Source organism: Callospermophilus lateralis, chromosome 19 (genome assembly GCF_048772815.1).
Source record: "Callospermophilus lateralis isolate mCalLat2 chromosome 19, mCalLat2.hap1, whole genome shotgun sequence".
Classification (NCBI taxonomy): domain Eukaryota; kingdom Metazoa; phylum Chordata; class Mammalia; order Rodentia; family Sciuridae; genus Callospermophilus; species Callospermophilus lateralis.
Genome location: NC_135323.1, coordinates 21,794,366 through 21,804,289, shown reverse-complemented (window position 1 = coordinate 21,804,289; position 9,924 = coordinate 21,794,366). Strand labels below are relative to the sequence as shown.

The following is a 9,924-nucleotide window of genomic DNA, read 5'->3' as shown; positions in this document are numbered from 1 at the left end:
TTAATCCTGCAGATTCCTCTGTAAATAGTTCCTTCACTAAACTCTCCTCAATTCCTCTTTGAGGAGTCATGTTTCTCAAACGGGCTTTTAATGATATACAGTACAGAGAAGTTGAGTGACTTTCTTAAGGTCACACAAAGGGTAAGTGACAGATCACCTGAGAGTCCCCACGCTAACACAGAGAAAGGTAGAGTCTTTTTCGGCCTTGCCAGCCTGCCCAGCCCCCTCTTGGAACCCGGATGCCTTGCCTGACCTGCTGAAATCTGTGATCCTTTTGTTGGGATAGGATTGAATTCCCCTGAGCTCTTGTCTCAGACCTGGCCAGCAACACCAGTAACCAGAGCTGTGTGAGAAGAAAAGGCCAAGCCATTGGGGCAGCCACACCCCAAAGAGAGGTGAGGTCTCAGGTGAGTAATGCCAATGAGGGGCCTCTTCCCCTGTCCCAAGGGTCACTGCTCACCGAAGCCCTGCTTCACCAAGGACCTAGTATACAGGCTCCCAACTCCCGGTTGTCCTCTTCTTTGACCTCTGCCTATAGTTTTCTCCAATCCTTCCTCCCCCACAACAAGTGTCCTGGAGCTAGGTTTCCTTCCCCCACCCCCAACCTAGGACTCCAGAGACGTGAGATGTTCTCAGAGCTCTGGGTGGGGACTTCAGGCTCCCCATTTCCTTCTTCCAGCCCCAGATCCTCTCAGATTCCCAGAGATGGGCTCCAGCCAGGGAGGGTGGGACTGCTCTTGGGACTATTAGGAGTCACAGGATGCCAAGGCAGTGACAGAGCTGTGGCAGGAAGCAGATCTTCACCCATCTCTGTACCTCCAGCTTACTCTAGTGTGCCATGTCCCAGCACCTGTTTCTCCCACTTGTGATCTTCGGTAACCTCAGGAGATAGGGGACAGTGGCAAGGGGGTTGGGATGCTAGCACCTGGCAGACTATGAAGCAGGATTCCCAGGTTCTGTTTAGAGAGTGAGAGGTCAGAAGAGTGGGGGGGATGCCATGTCAGAGGAGAAAGGAGAAGGGGATGTCAGAAGAGGGAGATATCAGAAGGGAGAGGAACAGTGTATCATAGGAGGGAGAAAGGAGGCCCAGATGCCAAGGGCAAAGAGCAGCTGTGAAACGGAGGGGGGAGTCAGGGAGGACACCTACTAAGTGCAGCTCTCCAGCCTCTTCTTGCCTCCTGTCTTCCCAGCCATCAATCCCATCCCAAGAGCCTTCCAGGACTCAGGTAAGGCAGCTGAACTGGGGGAAAGTCATGTGCAGAAGCAGGAAAGTTAGGCTGGGTAGCATAGGTGCTGGCAGTGGGGCTGAAAGGACGGGGAATTGGGAAGGTAGGAGTTGGGTGGAGAGGAGGAAGATGGGGTCTGGACAGTGTCAGGTGCTGGAAGTCACCAATTATCTACCTCTTTTTACCCTCTGGTTTCCAGGTCTCAGTCCTACAGAAGAACCTGAAGATCTGGGTAAAGAAAAGGAAGCCTGGGTGTCCTCTGATCTAAAAAGACCTTATGGCTGGCTTGACCCATCATTTCCACTCTGAGGGAGGTGGAAGTGCCTGGAAATTCAGAAGTACCTAGGTTCTCCAAGTTCTTTGTTCAGATGGGCAAACAGAAGCTGGGTGGAGTACTGGGCTCTGTCCTGAGTTACCTGGGCTTCTGCAGTAGGGGATCATTAGGTGGGTTTTGACCTCCCAGGGTTCCTTATTGCAGACTGCGGGCACCCAGAGCCCTCTGCTCGCATCATGGGGGGCTCAGACGCTCAGCCAGGAACCTGGCCTTGGCAAGTAAGCCTGCATCAAGGCAGGGGCCACATCTGCGGAGGCTCCCTCATCGCCCCCTCTTGGGTTCTCTCTGCTGCTCACTGTTTCGTGACGTGAGTATTGCTCACTCAGTCCCTGTCCTTCAAAGGCCAACCCCACCCCACAGCCTTATCCCTCACCCTGTTCCCCCTTATTACGGCTAATTTAGAGCGGACCTGCTCCAGCTTGCTCTCTCTGTCCCCCAAACTAGGTGCTCTGCGAAGTTCTGGGTAAGGGAGTTTCTGGGTAAGGGAGGCCATTGTCACCAGGCTCATCCCACCACTCCGCCAAATATCACTGAGACTGAATCTCACTTTTACAAAATCCCCAGTCACCACGTCTAAATCAGTCTCACCACTCCTCTTTTAGAAATCTGTCTCAACCTCTCAGCCCCAAATCTGAATCTGACTCTGCCTCACCCAGGTACCCACTGACCTCACCACCTCCTCTAGCTCTGAACCCTCACCCACACGCAGGTCTACCCCTTTCATAGGGTTAACCTAATCCCGACCCCCCACACACCACCCCCTCATGGTCTCCATGCAGGAACGGGACCTTGGAGCCTGCGTCCGAGTGGTCGGTGCTGCTGGGCGTGCACTCCCAGGACGGGCCCCTGGAAGGTACACATGTCCGCTCCGTGGCCGCTATCCTGGTGCCTGACAACTACAGCAAAGTGGAACTTGGCTCCGATTTGGCCCTGCTGCGCCTGGCTTCACCTGCCAAGCTGGGCCCCACCGTGCAGCCCATCTGCCTGCCGCGAGCCTCGCACCGCTTTGTTCACGGCACCGCCTGCTGGGCCACCGGCTGGGGGGACGTGCAGGAGGCAGGTGAGTGAGGCGGGGCGGGGCGGGAGACGTCGACGTCGGAGGGTCTGAGCCTACCTTAAGATCATCAGAGGAACCGCGGGGGCGTGTCTTAAAAGTTGGCTCCCGCAAGTGGGCGGGGCCCGAGGGCGGGACTCGAGAGAGCCCTACAGAGACGCCCCAAGGGGCTGGGTTTCTGCTAGACAGCTGGAAAATTTGCACCTCTCTGCATCTATCCTCTTCCCCGGGAATTCTCAAACTAAGACTACTGAATCGCCTACACACCCCGTTTCCGCCTCACCTTCCTTCCAGGTTTTCCTTTTCTGGATTTAGGTCCAAACAAGGTTCCCTCTCTGACTCTGCTAGTTCAGACAAAACATTTCTCCCAGTACATTTTCTCTCCTGTAAAAAAAGGAAAATAATAGTGTTCACTTCATGGGGTAATTGTGTGGATTAAACGGGAAAATGTGCGAAAAGCTGCATGGCTATAATTAATTCATTTCAGATATTTTTGTATTACATAATCCGCGTTAAAACATACCACCTGGCATATAGTAGGGGTGCAGCAAATGTTTTTACTCTTTTCCTCCCATCCTCTTCCTCCCCACTCATCTTCCAACTCCTCACCTATTGTCTTCCTCCTACCCACTCTCATTCATTCAATCATTCTGTTGATTAGGATACTCCTATGTACCAGGCATTGTTTTAGGCATTAAAGATATACCAGTGAAGTTGGGTGCGGTGGCACACACCTGTAATTCCAGAAACTCAGGACTGAGGCAAGAGGTTCAAGGCCAGCCTCAGCAATTTAGAAAGACCCTAAGCAACTTAGCAAGGCCCTGTCTCAAAATTAAATAAATAAATAAAAGAACTGAGAGGATGCAGCTCAGAGGTAAAGCACCCCTGGGTTCAACCCCCAGTACAAATGTGTGTGTGTGTGTGTGTGTGTGCCAGTAAACACACACACACACACACAAACACGCACACACAAAATTCTGCTTTCTCAGTTTGCATTCTAGTAAGTAGGCAAAAAAGTAAATCCAGTAAACAAGCAAACACTGTGATAGAAGGTGTGAGGGAACACACTACTTTTCCATTCCCTGTCATCTCCATCACCCATTGTTAGCTTTCCATGCTAGAAAGCCCTCAATATCTGCTATGATCAGACTGTGCCAATTCTGGAGTCTTTGGAAGGGTGCTGCAGGAGGAGATGCTATAATCTCTATTTGCATGAGCCCCATTAGGGCAGGAGGTGACAAGGAAGTCCTCATGAGCACCTAGACATGCATGGACATGACCAAGCTACCAGACAATGGGGCCCCAGAGCAGGAGCTTTCTAGGAAGGTTTTATGCAGAGAGCATGTATTTCAGGAAGACAGGGGAAGATGATGGCCATCTTCCCTTGGGACCCTGGAAAGGCCAGGACATCATGCTAGAGTGAAGGGTGCTGAGACAATAAAGGTCTTCAGGTCAGACTGAGGGACAGAGTAGCCCTCCAGCTCCAGAGATCCCTAGGACAACCCCTAAATCTCAGACATCACCTGACTTCTCAGAACTCCGGTGGGTAGGGAATGAGTTCTGTCCATGCCTTTCCCTGTCCTTTCTGTATCCCAAAACTTTGTTTCCATCAAAAGCAGGATAGCTGAGGGCCCATGTCTAGACCACAGGAGCCATCTATTATTCTTGGTAGGATCAGGGCTAAGCTGAGAAACATTCCTCTGGTTGTAACAAGTGCTGAGTGGATTAGGGAACAGATCAGTCAGGAGGCTAGGTCAATCATCCAGGTCCAAGATTATGCTGCCTGAACTAGGGTAGTTGCTGTAAGAATGCTGTGAAGTCACAAATGACTTGGGAATTGACTGAGAAAAGACAGCTTGAGAAAGGGATTAGAGATGACAGCCAGATTCCATGCTTTGCAACTCAATATAGAACCACATGTGGTCTATATGACATCTTTGTTCAAAAGATACACTTTCTGGACCAATAAAACTCCGTGTCAGGGCTCAGAGCTTAATGATTTTAGCCCCTACATGTATACTTTGTTGGCTGGGACCTTTGTTCAGTGTACAACCTGCACATGACAATTCTCACTGGATGCTTGCTGAGGCTATGCCTGAGATGAGAACATGGGAAGAGAAGCATGAGAAGATGTAGTGAATGTGGTAGGCCAGGGTGCCATGGGGATCTTGATGACCAGGAGGTAGCTGGAGGAGACAAAACAACCCTGGGGAACTGGGTGCTCTATACCTACCTCACAGTATCTGCTCTCTGCTTCTGCCCCCAGACCCTCTGCCTCTCCCCTGGGTGCTACAGGAAGTGGAGCTAAGGCTTCTGGGAGAGGCCGCCTGTCAGTGTCTCTACAGCCAGCCTGGCCCCTTCAACCTCACTTTCCAGCTATTGCCAGGGATGCTGTGTGCTGGCTACCCAGAGGGACGGAGGGACACCTGTCAGGTGAGGAAAGGTCCCTGCATCCACCTGACAGATCAGATCCCTAACCTGTAGGAAGCAGCTAAGCAATAGACAAATATTTCTCTGAGTCTGTTCTGCAAAAAGTGGGCAAGATTGCCAATAGAATTGGGGTGGAGGTATAGTTCAGTGATAGAGCACATGGCTAGCATGCACAACGCCTTGCATTTTGCCACGCACAGTGGTACAGCCAATAATCCCAGTACTCAGGGTTAGGGTTAGGGTTAGTCCCTAAAAAAAAAAAAAAAAAAAAAAAAAAAAAAATTCCCAGCACTTGGGAGGCTGAGGCAGGAGGAACACAAGTTTTAGGCCCAGTAATTTAGCAAGACTCTAATAATGAAAAATAGAATAGGAAGGGGTCATACCTCAGAGGTAGAGCACCAAAAACAAACATCCCAGCACCAAAAACAAACAAATTTCCTTAGGCCACAGAGATGCTGACCCTGTCCTGGGTTACAGAGATACATTAGGGGCAATGCTCCAGCATCCAATGACCCCAGTGTCTGCTCATTGTAATTCTTCATCCTTCTTGCTTTCCATCTGTCCCATTTTACTGAATAGACAGATTGCCTGTTTCTAAGAACATCTTCCTCCTTCATGCTGTATTTTTTATTTACTTTTTTAACAACTGGGAGGGGGCTTAGTGGCAGAGTGAATGCTTGGCATTTGTTAGGCCCTGAGTTCTAGCCCCAGCACCACAAAGAAACAAAAAGCAAAGACAAAAATTGAGTGAACTTAGAAATGAAAGACAAGGGTTTATTTGGATTATTTGTTGGACAAGAATCATTCGACTCTGAATGAGACCTTCAGGGTTCTCTTGTGTGGGTTGTTTTTTTTTTTTTGGGGGGGTGGATGAGGGTACCGGGGATTGAACTTAGGAGCACTTGACCACTGAGCCACGTCCCCAGTCCTATTTTGTATTTTATTTAAAGACAGGGTCTTGCTGAGTTGTTTAATGCCTCACTTTTGCTGAAGCTGGCTTTGAACTCAAGATCCTCCTGCCAGCCTGCTGCGGCCCCTGGGAATACAGGCTTGCACCACTGCCCCTGTTCTTGTGTGGTCTTTAATGGGTTAATTTGGTGCTCTGGGCTGTGGCTGCTCAGTCTTTGTTTTACAAGGCTTTCTTTTCTTTAGTGGTGTAGGAAATACAGAGAACAAGAGACAGCCACTGGAGATTTCTAGAAGGGGCTGAGTAAGGCCAATAAAAGGTGGAGAACCTTTGCCACCCGCCAGAATAAGCCAGTGCATCCTTGGGCTGGTCCCCCGACACAAATCACCTATTATTAGGGTGACTCTGGGGGACCCTTGGTCTGTGAAGAAGGCGGCCGCTGGTTCCAGGCAGGAATCACTAGCTTTGGCTTTGGCTGTGGAAGGAGGAATCGCCCTGGAGTCTTCACTGCTGTGGCTCCCTATGAGACATGGATCCGGGAACAGGTGATGGGTTTGGAGCCTGGGCCTGCCTTTCCCAACCAGCCCCAGGAATCCCAGACAGGCCCCTGGGAATCCAGGGAGGAGAACTGCACCATTGCCCTGCCAGGTGAGGGGGCAGGAGCCCTGGATGGGAGTTGGAGACCGGGGAGATTTGAGTTGGGGTGAAGTCTGCTGGAGTTAAGTAGGGCTCTGAAGCCTCCCTAACCTTGGTCTCTCACTCCTCAGAGTGCGGCAAGGCTCGGCGACCAGGGGTCTGGCCCTGGGAGGCCCAAGTTATAGTGCCAGGATCCAGACCCTGCCATGGAACGCTAGTATCAGAAAGCTGGGTCTTGGCACCTGCCAGCTGCTTTCTGGAGTGAGTGAGAATCCACAGCACAGGGAGATTCTTTCCTCTCCATCCATCCACATGATACTCCATCTAGTTGGTTCAGCCCTTTGTGCGGGGTGTGGAGGGTGGGGGGCTGCATTCTGGAGCGCGGGATCAGATTCCAAGGTGTAGGATTCAGCTCATAAAGAGGGGTCCTAATCTAGCTGGGAGGGGTAGAAGGTAGTGTACGTCTGATCCAGGATGCGGGAGTCTGAGAACACGTTTTGAACTGGGGTGGGGCTATGGTTCCTGTTTGGAAGAGGGATTCTAGCCTGGAGATAAAATCAAAGTCTAGGGTGCGCGGTTTCCAGCCGTACGTGCGGGATATGCACACGTCCCCAGCGTCTCCATCCCGCAGCTCGATCACCTCTGATAACCCACCCCGCGACCTTGACTCCTGGCGGGTACTGCTGCCCTCACGTTCGCGCTCGGAGCGGGTGTCCCGCTTCGTACCGCACGAGAACGCTACGTGGGACGACGCCTCAGACCTGGCGCTGCTGCAGCTGGACGCGCCCGTGAACCTGAGCTCAGGCCCGCGCGCCGTGTGCTTACCCTACCCGGAACACTACTTCCTGCCTGGGAGCCGCTGCCGCCTGGCTCGCTGGGGCCGCGGGGGTGCGCAGGAATCTGGCGCTGGTTGGGGCGGGGCAGAGCGAGGACAGACTCGGCGACAGCACGAGATCCCTGCTTTTTCCCCTCCCAGAACCGGCGCTTGGCCCCGGCGCTCAGCTTGAGGCCGAGTTGTTAGGTGGCTGGTGGTGTCACTGTCTGTATGGACACAAGGGGGCGTCAGTGCCGCTGCCGGGACAGTCACCTCACCAACTCTGCCCCTCCTACCAGGAGGAGGAGGAGGCGGGCCACTGCTGGGTGAGCGACAAGGGCGGGGTCTGTGGGCCCAGGGAGAGATCGAGGGATCTGGCACAGGCACAGGAAACCTGGCTAAGAGCGGGAATGAGATCCTAGTGGGGGTGGGGAGATCGAATTGGGGGCGGAGCCGGATCCTGGATGGTAGGGAGGGGGTTGGGGCGGACTCTGAGCAGGTGTTGGGGTTTCTGTCTACCCCAAAGTTTAAGGAGAATCCCAAAGTGAGGGCTGAATTCTTACACAAATTAGTACTAGAATCTAGTTTGGAAGAGGTGGGACTTGTTATGCTTCCGTATGGAGAACCTGGGGTTCCGGAAAGCCCCTAGAATGCTGATGTTCTCTACAGGATCAAAACATGTATGCTATTAACACACCTTACTCTTGCTGCAGAATGACTCTCATTGGAGCCTTCTGTGTCTGGAGGAGGGGACCTGGTTCCTGGCTGGAATCGGAGACTTCTCCAGTGCCTGTCTCCGTCCCCGAGCCTTCTCCCCTCTGCAGACCCATAGCCCATGGATCAGCCATGTTACTCGGGGAGCCTACCTGGAGGAACAGCTAGCCTGGGACTGGGGCCCTGATGGGGAGGAGACTGAGGCCCAGACCTGTCCCCCACACACAGAGCATGGTGGTGAGCGGGGGACCTTTGGGGCTTTGGAGTTTCGGGAGGTGCTTATATCTATGAAAGAGGCTTCAGAGATCACCTGTGGAACTCATACTTAGGTGGCCACTTCTTTTCCCAGCCTGTGGCCTGCGACCTGAAGCAGCTCAGAAGGGAATGCTATGGCCCTGGCTAGCAGAGGTGCATGTGGCTGGGGATCGAGTCTGCACTGGGATCCTCGTGGCCCCAGGCTGGGTCCTGGCAGCCACTCACTGTGTCCTTAGGTGGGTCTCCCTCATCTCTAGGCAAGAGGCTGGAGGGAAAAAATGGGAGATGATCCAAAGGATTCTTACAATAGCGGGATGTTTTCCTTTTAGGGCTCTTACAGCACAGGGAAGCTACTTTGAGAGATTTTTATTGTCAGTTTGGTTGGGTTTGGATTTTTTTGTGTGAGATATTTTAAGACAGAAGAGAGATTTGGAAAGAGGAATAATGAAGGAGTTAGTGACATAACCATTCTTCGTTTACCCCTGGGCTGGAAAGGACTTTACCAACAATGAGAGGAACCAGAAGGTGACACTATTCTTCCAACAGGCTAGGCTCTACAACAGTGCCCCACATTGAAGTGTATCTGGGCAGGGCAGGGGCCAGTCCCCTCCCACACGGCCGCCAGGTATCCCGATTGGTCATCAGCATTCGCCTGCCCCGGCACTTGGGCCTTGGGCCCCCTCTGGCCCTCCTGGAGCTGAGCTCCAGGGTAGAGCCCTCCCCTTCAGCCCTGCCCATCTGCCTTCACCCAGGGGGTGTCCCCCCAGGGGCCAGCTGCTGGGTGCTGGGCTGGAAGGACTCCCAGGACCGAGGTGAGAGCCCTGGATCATGGGAATGAGGAGTGACTGGAGGCCAGAACCCTGGGACAACCCTCTTTCTTCTCTCTAGTCCCTATAGCTACTGCTGTCTCCATCTTGACACCACGGCTCTGTCACTGCCTCTATCAGGGCATTCTGCCCCCTGGGACTTTCTGTGTCCTATATGCAGAGGGGCAAGAAGACAGGTGTGAGGTACAGGGACCTGGGCATCCTGGTCGGGGGAAGGAGTATTGGGCAGCTGGAACCTGGAGAGACCAGGATTAGAATTCTTGGGGGTTAGACCCCAAATGGGAAGAAGCAATACTTCCTAGCTGGACCTTGGAGAGACCAGAAGCCAGGATTCCTAAGGGTAGAGATCAAGAGTGCTTTGTGGCTGGACCCAAGGGAAGGTGCAGTGGACCAGGAGGAAAGATAACAGATCCATTTGTTCTTGGCTTCAACTTTGCAGGTGACCTCAGCACCTCCCCTCCTATGCCAGACTGAGGGAGGCTCTTGGGTTCTCATGGGCATGGCTGTCCGAGGGAGTCAGGAGCTGTTTGCAGCCATTGGCCCTGAAGAAGCCTGGATCTCCCAAACAGTGGCGGAGGCCCACTTCCTACCCTCTAGTGGCTCCCCATATTGGCCCGCTACAGGCAGTGACCTCTGTCCCCCAGACATGGCAGGGGCCTCAAGCTCCCCTAAGGCTGCTGCTTTGATCCTGCTGTTACTGACTCCCCTGATCCAGGATTGAGAGGAC

The 9,924-nt window shown here is 52.9% G+C and overlaps 1 protein-coding gene across 1 annotated transcript; it reads left to right on the top strand.

Annotated features, from left to right (window-relative positions):
• Window positions 1-838: 838 nt before the first annotated feature.
• Prss36 (serine protease 36) lies at window positions 839-9,918 on the top strand. Its single transcript, XM_076840939.1, has 15 exons — window positions 839-875; window positions 1,191-1,226; window positions 1,426-1,458; window positions 1,705-1,867; window positions 2,340-2,620; window positions 4,881-5,047; window positions 6,350-6,599; window positions 6,719-6,848; window positions 7,219-7,475; window positions 7,564-7,727; window positions 8,115-8,352; window positions 8,465-8,606; window positions 8,917-9,182; window positions 9,259-9,380; window positions 9,637-9,918. The coding sequence occupies exons 1-15, from the start codon at window positions 839-841 to the stop codon at window positions 9,916-9,918; spliced, it is 2,568 nt and encodes an 855-aa protein (XP_076697054.1).
• The last annotated feature ends 6 nt before the right edge of the window (window positions 9,919-9,924 follow it).